This window comes from Lactuca serriola, chromosome 5, assembly GCF_051521515.1.
Source record: "Lactuca serriola cultivar US96UC23 chromosome 5, Lser_US96UC23_V15, whole genome shotgun sequence".
Classification (NCBI taxonomy): domain Eukaryota; kingdom Viridiplantae; phylum Streptophyta; class Magnoliopsida; order Asterales; family Asteraceae; genus Lactuca; species Lactuca serriola.
In genome coordinates this window covers 43,027,420-43,043,025 of record NC_136412.1, presented here as the reverse complement: position 1 = coordinate 43,043,025, position 15,606 = coordinate 43,027,420, and the positions used below count along the sequence as shown (strand labels likewise).

The following is a 15,606-nucleotide window of genomic DNA, read 5'->3' as shown; positions in this document are numbered from 1 at the left end:
CATGAAATCTTGATCAGATCCTTAGCCATAATCTAGCATGCAATTCTCATAACATATAACATATCCACATGTATGGGTATTCTTGAAATCACTTACTTGAGCTCGACCGATTGCACACATCACACACCCTTTTTCTTTAAGAAAAAAATCTTTCAGAAATTTGTTTTCTTTCAAAAGATTATCAATCCCTCAGTTTGAGTTTAGTCACACTCGAGAGTGTGTCTGAATCCCTCAAATCAAGACTCTAATACCAACTTGTAACGAACCAAAAATCATAAGGTAAAATTTTCATTTTTTTAATTCAACCCATAAACACCATTTATTCTTATCAACCATTCAAAAGTATATCATAGTAAAAATAATTATGAAAGTACAATCCCAAAATCATAAAAGTACAGAAACATAAGTGGATGCGTTGTGATCAAGTCAGGCCCTTCCCTTTCGAACTGGAAGTACCTAAAACCATAACCATAAACTGTAAGCACAAAGCTTAGTGAGTTCCCCAAAATACCCCATACCATACATACATAATAGTAAAAAACATAATCGGGTCTATTTCACCCCCTTCAGTCTCTTTCAACCGGTACTGGGTCTATTTCACCCCCTTCAGTCTCTTTCAACCGGTACAGGGTCTATTTCACCGCCTTCGGTCTTTTTCAATTGGTACTAGGTCTATTTTACCCCCTTCGGTCTTTTTGAATTGGTATTAGGTCTATTTCATCCCTTACGAATAACATACAATCATATCAGCAAGAGTCACAGAGACAACAAGCACATACAAACATAACAGTGATTGTCACGAATATAACTATCATCCTACAAACATAATCCAGTGGGCCGACATTGGTGCCTTTGACCCATGAGTTTAGTGAAGAGACTCACCTCAATCTAGAGATAACCAAATCGAACACGTTGTTGCTACTGGGCTCCTTACACTAAACACATCCAAATTATCTCTAATCAGATCAATAAGTAAGGTAATTCTCTTAATCCAAGGTCTAATTCATATTCTATCTTTGAAATAGGTAAAAGACTATTTTACCCTTCCCATATCCGACCCAATAACTCATGACCCAAATCCCCAAAAGGCCCAAGGCCCAAAAAGGACCATTAAGGCACCTTGGTGCGTACACCCCGCATACCACCTCAATACGCTCGACGTATGGTGCTTAAACCCTAACTCCATCCGTAGGTCTTATTCCTTTAAGACCAAAATACCAAATCCTCAAGTTCAAGCCTAATGGACGTCTAGATTCATAAAGTTCGTGACTTTATGACCTAACATGACTTAATTGAGCCAAACACCAACTTTAAGCTTCATAACATAAAAAAATGACCAATGACTAACTTAAAAGTGCTTAATCATTTAAGACTTTACACCCAAGGCTTAGATCTAATTCAAATGGGTGTCTTAATCAATAAAGTCATCAACTTGATGCATTTGCATGGCTCCAAGAAACCCAAAACCCAAACCTAGTATACTAGCTTCACTAAGAGGTCAATAACTCATGCATAGTTGGACCACAACCAGCAAGATGCAAACTTTATGAAAAAGGGACCTCAAAACATCAAAATAAACAACCCAAAACTTTTGGAGTAGCATTTACTCTCAAGAAACATAGACAAGGTCTAACAAATGAACCATCAAGATTAAAACTTTATACCTCCAGATGTTAGATCAAGATGAACAAGGCCTGTATCTACAAGCTCCAAGACAACCAACACTTCTCTAAAGAGTTATTCTTCTTCCAAATGCACCAAAAATCAAAAGCTCAACAATCTTTCAAAGAAGGCTAGGGTTTCGAATTTAGGGTTAGAGAGGATGGAGGCTGAAGATAAGAATTAATAAGGGTTGGAAATGAGTTAAGGATTTTAAATAGGGTCCAAGACCCAAAATTAGGGTTTGAGTTTGGGTCGTGTATGCCCCGCATACCAGACTGGTTATCCGCGATAACTCCTGCCTAATACGCCCAACGTACGCCATGTATGCACAGCGTACTCGGCTTAGCACAAAATCTTTGTAACTTCTACTGGCCATAACTCCCTCATCCAAATTCGTTTTCGTCGTTCTTTATATGCTCGGAAAGGTAATGAGAAACACTACACTCCTAGCCATTCTCCTTTGCCTTAAAACCTTCCGTACTTAAATCATTAATTCAAGAAAGGCCCGAACCATCACTTTTACCATTATACCCTTGAGCTCCAAATCACAAATCAAACTCTTGGATTCCATAATCTACATTACCCACATCCAAATAGGTCCAAACCTATCTTTCCCAAAGCTCGATGCCTTATGACAATTGATCTTCGGGTCACGACCCCAAATTAAGAAACGACTTGAAACAGAGTGTTACACTTGAATTACATTGATCATCCCTAAAGCCATTATAAATAACCACATTCCCATTAAATGTATACAAATGACCTTTTTACCCTTTTAACTTTTTTATATCTTTATTTATAAATACTTTCCAAGTACCATTTACGTAATTTATCATAAATCTTCCTCTAAAATATTTCCCACATAACAAGCTCGATACTATTGTCTAGATCTCATAAACCATCGAACCATTTCACCACCGTCACCAACTTCTTCAACATCGCCAAATGTTGCTTTCTTCCATTGTTGATGTGCCTAAAAACTCCAAGGATTCAATTAGAGAGAATGGTAAAAATAAATTGAAGCATGAACATCATTCTTAGTGATGTCAGTCATTTCAACACTTTCGTTTTGATCTTGCCTGCCAAACCATATAGTGAAAACACGAATGTTGTCGCTTTACTAGATTCGTGAAGTTATCGACACCATAAATTATGTTAAAAACTAGTCAACCCCCAATTTAAGGAAACCCACACAATTAAGAATCTTAAATTTGTAGTTTTTAATCAAACTGAATATTATAAAGTCGTTTCCTACAAAATTCGTCCTCATAAACGTCGGAAATTGGAACCCTAACTCCAAATTGGTATGTTGACCATGAAAACTACTCCTAGTGTCGCAAATCAGTTCGACTAAGTGTGGTGATTACCACTTTAGGACAGGAACTAAATCCTTGACTGCCATGGTCGGAGACGACCTCAATAACACCCCTAATGTAGTAATTCCCGAAATTGGAATCAATGAGAGTTTCCATATATGCGTTGACTAACGAAAAAATGTCGAAAAATAAGAAATGCTAGTAGCTGTGAGGGTCACCAGAAAAACGCATCTTGGACATCATTGACCACCCACTCATTTGGACGATAATTCTCACTAATGTCGGGATTTGCTTGGTTCCTTCGAAACACCCATAGTTTAGGAGGACAATGAAAGTGATGATTTGTATTAGGACGGTGAATTTACAGATCTAAAGAAATAAATTTTAGATTAAATTACATAAATGGTCCTTATAGTTTATCGAAATAATCAGGAAACATAAAAATAATTTAAAAAGAAAAAGAAAGGATAAAAATATCATTTTTATAAATTTAATGAAATTTTTTGACGTCTTGTATTAAAATGACTATCTCCGTAATATCGATAAAACACAAGGACTGAGTTTGTCTGTTTTCTTTAAATTGAACTATATGTGCATAGTTCATCATACCACACAGATTAGTCATTTAATTTTGTATTTTTGGAGATATGAATAGTATTTTTCAAAATATAGAGGAATACTTTTTATATCTCAAAAAATAAAGATGAAAATGAGGTAGAGTTGGAGAAGAATATGAGAAAAAATGAATAAAAAATAGAGTTTGTGGATAGATTGAAGATGCCCTAAGTGGCTAAAAGTCACAAAAAAAACATTTCTTGACTTCTAAAAAACCATTATTTTTTTCTTGGCAAACAATAAGTTTTAAAAGGATTTTCTACTTACCAAACATTTTTTTTTGAATTTTTAGACTTTTACAAAAAAAACCAAAATTCAAAAATTTATTTGAAAAACAATCCCAAACACACTTTTAATGTCAAACATATCACAAAACCGAAAGGAGGTATGTGTAACTATCACGTACGAAAAACAAAGGTTGTGGGAATTGGAGATTGAGAAGGGAGTAACGGGCACAAAAAGAAAGCTCGAGGGTCCAATTCCAAACATTTTACGAAGAAGGAGCGGGTATAACGTTACGTTACAAATTTGAGTTTTGAAAGATTAACCACTCTTATTCCCGCCCATCACCTCCACCCCACCCCCTTTTCGCTTTTATATGTTATAAACCCTAATTTCACCCCAATTGCACTCGATCGCGCCTACCAATTCTCTATTAGCTCTTCTAAACTCAATTTCAAATCGTTTCATCAACACATATCAGATGGAGGATGCTGTCAAAGGTCGATCTTCTGTACCCGGTAATCAATTCCAGTCCATAATTTCTGCAGTCTGATTGGGCGTAAAAGTAATCACGGCGTTTATTTTACTAAATTTTGGATATATATTCGCAGGAAATAACGGTGGATCTGCTAAACTTCTTCGTTATCCTCTCCGATCGGGCACCAAGTCGAAGGATGATAAGCCGCCTCTGTCAGCTACATCAACTCCTTCCTCATCTAGAAGGTTTAATTTTGGCTATAATAATGATATATATCTTCTACACGCCTTAATTTACATCTGTGTAATCGCTGTTTGTCATTTTTGGCGGACGTTTGAAAAAACGATGTTCTATGTTGAATTTCCGGCTCAAGCTATTGTCTGTGATAACACCATACGTAATCGTTGTAAAATTTTCATCGATGCTGGTGGTCGTAGTTGGTTGGATTAATTATTAAGTCCTTATCACTATTGTTCAACGTTTTAGGACATTATACTTGAAGGACTATAAGGTGTTTGTTCAATTGTGGTTAAGCTATTCCATTTGCTGATGTTCAATTTACCTTCATTCTAAAGTAACGTAATCAAATAATTAGGTATCCAGTTTTCTTTATCTCTACTATGCTTTGCTATTGGTTTTGTAATCTAGGAACTACTCTTTGTTGCTTAAGATTCACCCGATTAGTGTCTCTGCACTCAATTTGTTAGGTCACATTGTTTTTCAGCATTTGTGATTGGAGTCTCTATGGTCGATTTTAGACTTAAATCTACAGTTTTACACAGGTTTCTTCCATGCGATCAACCATGAAGGAAATGGATGACGCTATAACTAATTATGATTCATGTTAATTCTATCCACAGGGGAAAAGCTTCAAGTGTGAGTCAAAGTGTTAGTGTTCTTGATCTATCAGCCAAAGACAAATCTGCAAAGCCTCCAAGAAGGTACTCCATTCCCACCAAGTCAACCACCACCCCTGCTACCAAACTAGCCAGCAACACAACTCCAACATCAGATGCAAGAACAAACAGGTCTAGAAACAACACACCAGTTTCAGATGCTTCTAGATCATTAACCCGAAGGAAATTCAGTGTTCTATCTTCAGCTTCATATTGGCTCTCTCAGATCAAGCTCTCTGAAGCTTCTGGAAAGCACCAAGTTTCACTTGGTTTCTTTAAACTTGCTCAAGTCGCTGCTTGTGAGGTATCACAAATCTTCTTCACCTAATAAAGATGGTAATTGTTTATTGTATTCAATCATTTTTTTCCCACTTTCTGTTGAATTTATAGAATCTTCAACTACTGAGAGATGAACTCAAGTCCTACACTCTGCGCCACAACATTCTTGAACTTGGGGAATCTGCAAAGGAAGTTCTTCAGCTTTATGACATATCAGAAAGCATTGAAGGTGTTCAAGTTTCTGAAACCTGTTGTTCCCAGATATCTGAAGATGCAATCAGTTTGTCTTCTATTAATGGAGTTCACAAACCGAAACCAAAGTCTTCAAGCAACAATGGTGGTATTTCTGTCAAAGAAAATAATCAGAAGAAACCTGTACAACATACAAAAGCTTCAACAAATAAGAAAATGACAAATCAGCAAAAGAACATGCAGAAGCAAGCCACAAACAAGCCAAAAGAGATTGTCAAAAGCAAGGGAAAGAAATCTGTTACTGAAGGTGATTGAATAATTTTGTCTTTGATATATGAAATTATTTCAACACTTTTTTTTTTTTTTTTTTGTAACATGGACATTATTTTGCAGGGGTGGTGGTAAGTTCTTCTCCTGAGGAGGTAATTACCCAAGAAAACAAAGAAAACATGGTGAGATATTTGACTCATAGAAAAGTCAAATTAAGATTAAGTTAATGTTTCTTGATTATCATTAATTGTTAATTGATTTGTGTTTTTTATGATAGGATGCTCCCCCAGTAGAGGAGATCAGCATGGAATCATAATAAGTATATTCTGCTTCAATTAAAGCTGGGTGTTATATATAGTTTATAAATTTTTTGGTTGTTTGATTGTGTTTAATGTTTCATATTTTGTTACTTGGTGTCTAAAAGATTAACTTCTTGTACGAAAAAATTTATGTGGTGTCTAAAAGATTTCTCTTCTTGTTTCTATTGGTGTCTAAAAGATTAACTTCTTGTACGAAAAAAACTCGTTCGTATTTTGCAAGTGTTGAAATTAATGTGTGAAATTTGCTGGAAAAAAATATGTTGTAAACATATTTTTAGTTATTATTTGTAGCGTTTTACTATGCTATTTGATATCTGAGCTTATAGTGGGTTTTGTTATTTTTGATTCAATGGCTTATACAAGAAATGCCTAATTATTTGTGATAATATAAGATGTAATAATATTCTTATGAGTTCGTGTGTTAGTCTGGATTCTATTAAGAAATGTTTGTGCTACTTTATGAAAAAAATAGTCATAAAGTAGTTACATATTGGCAACAACCCTCTAAACTTGTCCCCTATGTTTATCCCTTGCTGATGCTCAAATGTAAAATTTTAGGTGAAAATGATTTAACAAAGTAACGAAGTATTGTTTTTTTACTATACAAAATATCATTGAAGCTTATGTTGACTGACAATGGTAGGTAATTGTAACGCCTGTAGATCCGAGCTAGTCAAATTAGAGGCAATAAGTGTCGAAAACGACTTTTTGACAAAGATTATTTAGAATAAATAATCTTAATGTAGTTGTAGTATATGTCACAAGGTTTCCGTACATACACAGAACGCCGAAATCCGAGTTCTAACGAAAAGGTTATGACCTGTCGAAGTTTCGCAACGGAACCGGCACGATACCGGGAAGCGTAAATAGCGAATTTACGATAGAGTGAGTTTTAGCCTTAGCGATCTAAACGAAAGTCGTAGAATACGTTAAACTGAGAGTGTCCATAAAAAGAACGCCCAAATCTGACTTCGTATGAGGAAGTTATGATTTTTCGAAGTTTCGGATTAGCAGTGTACAGCCCGAAATCTATACTAATTAATAAAACTCATTTTCTGCCACATGTCATGTCCTCATTGATTTGGACACATGACATTTTAATAGATTTTTAGAATTTATTTATTTCCACATGTAATTTTCTGATTTGTTCACATATCATAACTTATTTCGCTTATAATATTGAAAGAAATAAATGCTTCCTTGAAAAAGAATTGATATATTTATAATGAAATAAATGTCATAATTAATGAGAGCTCTAAAATTGATATTGATATTAAATTTAATGTTTAAATATTGATATTAAATTTGTATTTTTAATAAACCCGTGTAGTACACGGGTCTTACACCTAGTTCGAATAATAGATCGAGCGGTTTTTAGCCGACACGACCTAAACGAGAATCGAAGATCTCGTTAAGAGCAGCGTAACGAAAAAAAGATGGGCGAAAACGGACGTCGGATGAAGAAGTTATGAGGATTTAACGGACCAATCATGTCCCGGCCTGTTAATAATATAAAATTTAAAATCGAGTCAAAATTAGCCGACAGAGTCTAAACGAAAGTTGTAGGGTACGTTCCCACCTTCGCGTGGATATAAAGAACGTCGAAAACGGAGCTTGTAAGCGAAAGTTACGAATTTTTAAAGTTTACACTTGAATTTGCGAAGCTGATTTCGAAGTTGCTGACGTGGCCAAATCTCAGCCGTCGCTTGCTGAGCACGGTCTCGCTTTGGATGATGACACTTGGTGCGAGGGTTATGCCCAGCGTAGCCAAGGAGCGCCTCGTGTACGAGGTACGCCTAGAGTGCGAAAAGGGAACGCCGCGCGTAGTCAATCTGCTTGGTTCGAGAAGAAGCTACGTCGCCCCACCGAGATCTCGCCATCTGGCACCCTTATCCGAAGTTACGCCCCGCGTAACCTGCTGTACGCCCAACGTACCTTCGAAGGCTCGCACCTATAGATAGAGGTGCGAGGGCAGCCGACTTTCTCACTCCAAATCCACCTCTTTCTCTCACTACTTTCTCTCTCTAGCTCCCCAAACCACCCCTAAGCCCTAGGAAAAATACCTAGCACCCTAAGGAAGCCCCGAGGCTCCCGGAGTCCCAAGAAAAAGGGGTCTTTCGGTTTCGGAAACGCTGCTCCGAGCAAAGCCCGGTTTTCGTTAAAATCCGCTGCAAGTGAGCTACGCTTACACAATTTTTTAATATAGTTTTCGAATAATTATAGGAATGTTATTAGGTCCATAAAATAATTATTTGGGCTATTATTATGAGTTATATTGAGTGTTATTTAACGCTTATACAATAATAATAATAGCCAGACTATTAATTTGTCGCGGTTATCATTAGACTAAACCCTAGTGGTATTGATACTAGGTTTTATCGAAGGAAATTGTTTTCGGAGTATCGAAGCGCTGTCCGAGTGCTGAGTCACCACCTTTCAGGTGAGTGCATAGTTATTTTCAGCTTACACATAGATATGAAGTATTTTATATAAATTACGTGCTATGTGTGCATATTGTCTGAATACTTGCTGTCTATGCTGGGTGAAAGATTTTTATACATGATTTAAATGATTTAAACTGTATATGTATTTTATATCTACAAAATGTGTTGGGTAAAACATAGGTAGATGAAATAGTTGTTTTGTGATAACACGATAAAAGACATCAATGTTGACAGTGATCCAGTCATCTAGTGGAGTATAGATGACGACCATGGACGATACTAGACAGTCCAGTGGAACGCTAGCAGGCTCGTAACTTGTAGGTGTTTTTGAACTAGGTGCTCATTAGGTATTTTTGAATTGAGTGTGTTCACTAGGTATTTTTGAACTGAGTGTGTTCACTAGGTATTTTGAACTAAGTGTGTTTACTAGTTACTTTTGAACTAAGTGTTTACCAGATGTTTTGGACTATGTGTTCACCAGTTATAATCTATAAGCCTTGGTAGCGATGGACTTCGTGCCGATTCCTTAGGATAATCCTTAGGAATAAATAAACGAGGAATAGCTGATTCTTAGGGTAGATCCTTAAGACTAAAGAAGATAATGAGGATGGGTAATTGGGTTGATTGTTTGATTGTTTAAACATAATAATTATATTATTATGGGTTGAAAACCCTATGTACTCACCATGTTTCCCAACCTGACCCACTCAATTTATTTATGTCACAGGTGTTGTTATGAAGTCACATTACACTGAGAGATTAAAGAGATGTAGATCACTAGTAAGTTCTGTTTATGCTTATGTTTCTGTATAGACGATGACATCCCAAACGTTTTAAAATAAATAAAATACGTTTCTTCGAAAATGTTTTAATAACATATTTATCCTGTTTTTTGGGAACAAATTCCACAACATTTTTATGAAAAAAAATACTCTGATTTTATAAAGCATAAACAAAATCGGTCTTTTCTAGCCGTGAAAATGGGGATGTCACAGTAACCATCAAGTTATAGGTTATCGGTTATTAATGTTTGGGAAATTGACTTAAAAAGGTAATAAATTTTCTAAAATGTTCCAAAAATACAATTATTGTTTTTTAGTACAAAAATACCATTAAAGGATACAATTTGTACATTGAATACCTATGAAGTACACATTTGTTAAAATAAAACCTTGTGGTCCCGAAGAATTAAACATAGGAGAAAATTACAAGAATGGTCCCTATGGTTTGGGGTAATTCGCGTTGTTGGTCCCTAACATATTTTTTAACTCGGAAAATCCCTAATGTTTGTTTTTGTTACGCGTTTGGTCCATACTGTTTGTTTTTGTTACGCGCTTGGTCCCTGTCTTACATAAAAAGACTGTTATTTGAATAGGAAAAAAATGGTGGGGTGAATAAGGTAAAGTGAGGGGGTGAGATTGAAGGTGTGTTTATTTAAATAAACTAAAAAAATCAAGGGCAAAATAGCCTTTTCAGGTAAGACAGGGACCAAACATGTAACAAAAACAAACAGTAGGGACCTTCTGAGTTTAAAAAATTAGTTAGAGACCAAACACACAAATTACCTTAAACCGTAGGGACCATTCGTGTAATTTACTCTAAACACAACTCCTACTCTCTGCATCCACATTTAAGAATTCTCATGATATAACGTCACACTCACTTCTCTCTTTAATCAATGTTTACGTCAGAGAAGCATGAACCGATAGAAATCATCGTCCGATAACCTTTGTGGTGTCGGAATATCTGCAATTGTTCCTCTATCTAGTTTCATTTGTGTCTCTCTTGTGCCACAACATTAATAAAAGGCTAACCCTAATGTATAATATATATATATATATATATATATATATATATATATATATATATATATATATATATATATATAACATATATATGTTTTAGGTTTGATGCATATAATGTGATCGAGAAACAAGAACGTTTAACTGATGTTATAACTTACTTCTCATGTTACCAAAATGTTATGTGATTCTATATGGATACAAAACGATCGAGTGAGTGGATGAAAGAGAGTGTACACCTAGTGTGAGTTGATATGATTGTGTATGATCTCCGGGGATTGTTCTACATAGTATGCAACAACAAAGATAACAAAAAGTGATCTGAAAATACAATAATGATATTTTTCAGAACATTTCAGTGGTATTTTTTTGTACCAAATGTGTACTTCGTTGGTATTCTATGTACACATACTATATTTCAACGGCATTTTTACTAAAAAAACAATAATGCAATTTTTTAAATATTTTGAAAACTTCGTTACCCTTTTAAGATATTTTTCTATTTACTTAAGATAACCAATTACCACAATGTTTTATTTGAAAAAATGTGTAATATTCATTGGTATTTTGTTTGATATTATTTGTACAAAAAAAAAACAATAATGATTTTTTTTATACATTTTAAAAACTTCGTTACCTTTTTAAGTCTTTTTCCCTAAAATGACTAGTCTTTTTTCAAACATGGAGATGAAATATGGCTAGAAGTTTGTAAAATGTAACATCCGGATTCCCAAGTATCTTATTTTATGCATTTATATTGAGTTTTGGAAGGGACTCAGCGAGTAGGCGCCCAGACTCACCGAGTAGGATCGCGCATGGTCAGACTGATTTAATGGCGGACTCGACGAGTCCATTCGTGGACTCGGCGAGTCCACGCTGTTTAATGAAACCCTAATTCTCCGGGGCCTGAGCCATATCTAAGAATCTTTTTGTTGGGTTTTGAGCATTCTAACACTCCTAAGTGTACATGCAACCCTAAATACCTTGGATCTATGTTTTCTCTATTATACATGCAAATATGAACTTCCAAGGTATTATCCTAATCTAGCATACAAAACAATGAATATAACAAGATAGAATACATACCTCTTTGATGTAGAAAGTCTTCATGAAGCTTGAGTGCCTAGTTCCCCAAGTGTGACACCTCAAATGGTTCACACAACATCAATTGCCTTTGGAATAACCTTGAGAGAAATGTAGAACACTTGAAATCAGCTAGCCCTTCTCTAGAATCATAGTGGCCGATTTTTCCAAGAGTATGATCTTTATATAGTGTTACAATTAGGGTAACCCCTAATTGTCATGACTTTCCATTTCCTTGGATCCATGGGTTCAAATACACCATGGAGCATCCTATGGGTTTTAGCCCAACTTGATAATCCATGGAGCATTAGCCCACTATACAAGTATGGATGATTTACACAATCAACCCATATATTTAATTAGTCTTCTTTTGATCACTTAATTAATTCTAAATTAATTCTTGATCAATACTAATTAAATAATCCTATTAATATATTAGAACTTATAATATATTAATAATCCTTAAGTGTTATTTCTCTCATTATAGTCTATCCAAATGCATGATGCCATGCAACCCAAATGGACCATGTCGGGTTGGGTCAAGTCTTATCAATTATAATTATGGACTTAGACATTAATCCAACAGTCTCCCACTTGGATATGTATAAAACTATTATTGCGTATGACTTCAAGAACCGACTGGCAATCGTAGCTCTCGAAAGCTTTTGTCGAACTCTAACCTTGTAGATGAACTCTGGCCTTTGTCAATGACTTGTCCATTAGATAAGGGATCATATATTCGTCCATTCTAGATATCAAATGGACTGAGACATGGATTATAATCATTCTCTCTGTCCATTTGTTGTTTCCCGATTTCCGATTTATGACGACTAACTAATTGAACAAATCAAATTAGTCCTGGCCCGGCCGAGCACTTCCATTTGTCATCATCAAATCATCGAGGGGCCCACAGAGCTTTTATCCCGAAGGTAAAAGGAATGGCTAAACTTCGACTCATATGGCTTGTTCTACTACTTGTTGAATCATACACAAAGGCATGTTTTATAATACCGAGTTACCGAATGCGTTTTCATGCAATCAATGTACAACCAACTCATAGTAACAACTCATATCTCTAGGTTTGAAGAATATAAGATATTATCGTCTCATGATGACTTGTGATAAAATCCATGAAGTGATTCCAATGAGCGTGGGTTGAATCCAATACTCAGAACTTATGAGCACTCATGAGTGTTGTAGCCCTTTTTCCAACATCTTAGACCTCTACAAGCCAACCCATGACAGTTAATTCATATCTACTTCCAACATATGACCGACTGTGGATGGTTTGAATAATTTAGTCATCCAGAACAATGACCTAGTTATTCTGGAAGTTAAAACATGCAAAATGAAACACAATAATAACTGAATCCAATATGGTATCAAAACCTATGAACATAAATAAAACACCTTTTATTTATCACCATATGATTACACATTATTCATTGTATACCGTTTCAGCTATCAACTTTATTCTTGAATTTAAAACAATAGTTGTCCCATGCTCCAAGCATGTACACTATGTTTTCTAAACACTAGTCATGCCATACACCAAGTATGCATACTATGTTTGTCTATGATCTTTACTTTATGAAATAGATCAATTGAACATAACTCCAATGATCCTCTTTTCATAGTCCCAAATCCTTACTGCAAATGCAAGAATTCCAAATTCATGCCATTTACTGAAATCTGTTAGATTCTAAACTTATATGCATTGAACCTCTTGTAATGATTATGCACAAAGTCAGAAGGACTTGACAACAAACATTACAAAGTATTCCAAAGGAGATCAACTCCTTGGAAACATCCTTCTTGCATTGAGTTTCCTTAATCTTACACAGATTGAAAATTCTAACTTTGAAACATTTCCAGATTCATTTTGACTATCACTTCTGAACAAGAGTTGCCTCCTTACAGATTATGTCAATATTGTCCTTCCAGAAAAATCACTATACTTCCAACTGTCCTTGAGCACCCAATCTTTGGTAAACCTTAGATTGTCCTCGACAATTGATTAATCCTTTTAGTCATATCCAATTCTAGACATTTTCCCTTCTTAACGCCCCAGACATTTGGAAAATTTTAGAAAGGATGAATATAGCACATGTAATCGATCCTATATCCGAAGCATATGGGACACGATTCATGATGTCTCACATAAAGACTAAACTAGTCTTTTGCTATAGCATTTCCATTTCTATTTGCCAAGTTCTCATAATTCATATTATGAAAAGGGACGCCGTAATCATAATTGAATTTTAGAACGCAAATAATGGACCCATATACAAAATTTCCTTATGTTGAGCCATTCCAACATGAAATTCATATATATATCCTTGACTAAATACGATTAAAACCTTAATCTAAGCTTTTAGATTTGAGATGAAGTATAATTTCCTCTCCTTTAATTATAGCAAAACAACTCTTTCCCAATTGAAACTTTTGTTTTCTATAATTAACATTGCTAACTTGCAATACTTATCATAATTATCATGCTCCCACTAACATGATGATTATTAGCATGACACTCATGCTCCCACTAGCTTTGACATGTGCTCAGAAATCAGCTGACTTTCTTACCAAAGTTCAGATTTCTGAAACTAGATTGTTTTGATAAAACTTTATCAAAATCATACACCTTCCCTTAGATAGCTCATAGGTGTGTCTAAACAATTATGAAGAGGGATGCCATAATCATAATGGTTAGACCTTTTTGCCACTTCTCACAAGTCCAGGTTAGTGTGCCGGTTAACCACACACGCTCCACTAACGACTTTGAGAATGCAAATATCACAATTGCTATCTAGCTAAAATCTACTTAGTGAAAGTGTTTCCTCACCGTCATTTTCATGAATCGGAGAGAAACCTTGTGACACTTAGATTTTTATGGTGTATGAGTTCCTACCCATATGAATTTGTTAAAACCATAATCACAAGACAAGGATAATGACAAATCCAAACTCATATAGATTGAACTCAATCTTAATTTCTTGCCACCTGGCAGCTCAAGGGCCTACCATTGCTTCCAAGTTGTTGTGCAACCAATTGAGAACTATAAGAACTCATATGCAAAGCCAACTTTAACTGGAATGGGCACAAAATATGTCAACATGATAGGTTATAAACCTTAAGTCGTGTGCTAGTGAAGAACTTCAAGTTTTATTCTTGATTAGTTCTTGAGACTTTCAAGACCTTTAAGACTCCCACTGTCATCTTGACCTATAAGACTCCCTTGTCAAACATCCAAGAGATAGTGCGGATTCTAATCAAGACAAACACTTCACACAATTGGCCTTAGTTGGTCTTTGATTTATCCAAAACATCACAACTTACCAATTTCAAATGTACAAGAGTAGGAAACTTTTACTCTTACATTTGACAAGTGTTTTAAACCTTCTTTAAGACATGTCACTCAAATTACAATCTTGGAGTATGACTCTAAGACTTGTATTCGAACGAAGTATGACTCATCTTCTTGATTTAACCATTTCAACAGTTCAAGATTCCTCTTCTTAGTCATAAGAATGCACTAAGATTTCCTTAGAGAACTAATTGTGCTATGGTTTCTTAATCATTAAGATGATCACAAAACTGATACTAAAGTACTCTCCCATCTTTTCAGATTTGAGAAACTTTTATCCTTCTGCCTAATTTGATTCTTCTTATTCGCTCTGCCATACATTGGAACCTTTTCCAATGTCTCAGAGTTACACTTAAGCTTGTAAGTATAATCATATTTACTGAGCTTTAGTAAACTATGACGAATAGTCTTATCGAAATACCTCATCGATCTTTTGTGGTGGACTTGACCAGTGCACAAGAATGTGTACTCGATCCCTTAGTCCTTCACTTGACTCACACATCCATGTGAACAAGTAGTTAGTCTTAATTTTTCCAATGCTTGAAAGTCCTCATTCATATTCCAATACAACTTGCATGATTCCAAGTTTCTATCCAACTGAAACTTGGGTTATGAGAATCTTTCCTTATTTGGTAAATTTAGACACTACCACAAATGAAAGAA

General features: G+C 35.2%; 1 protein-coding gene across 1 annotated transcript; it reads left to right on the top strand.

The window, feature by feature from the left end:
• The first annotated feature begins 4,149 nt into the window (after window positions 1–4,149).
• LOC145052377 (uncharacterized) lies at window positions 4,150–6,412 on the top strand. Its single transcript, XM_079000192.1, has 6 exons — window positions 4,150–4,333; window positions 4,427–4,538; window positions 5,154–5,493; window positions 5,580–5,967; window positions 6,054–6,112; window positions 6,208–6,412. Exons 1-6 carry the CDS (start codon window positions 4,297–4,299, stop codon window positions 6,244–6,246), a joined length of 975 nt encoding a protein of 324 aa, XP_078856318.1. The 5' UTR covers window positions 4,150–4,296; the 3' UTR covers window positions 6,247–6,412.
• The last annotated feature ends 9,194 nt before the right edge of the window (window positions 6,413–15,606 follow it).

Coding starts and splice junctions, on each gene's coding strand:
- LOC145052377 (XM_079000192.1), top strand. CDS start 4,297: ATGGAGGATGCTGTCAAAGGTCGATCTTCTGTACCCG. Junction 5,494..5,579: donor CTCAAGTCGCTGCTTGTGAG/GTATCACAAATC, acceptor TTGAATTTATAG/AATCTTCAACTACTGAGAGA. Junction 5,968..6,053: donor AAAGAAATCTGTTACTGAAG/GTGATTGAATAA, acceptor ATTATTTTGCAG/GGGTGGTGGTAAGTTCTTCT.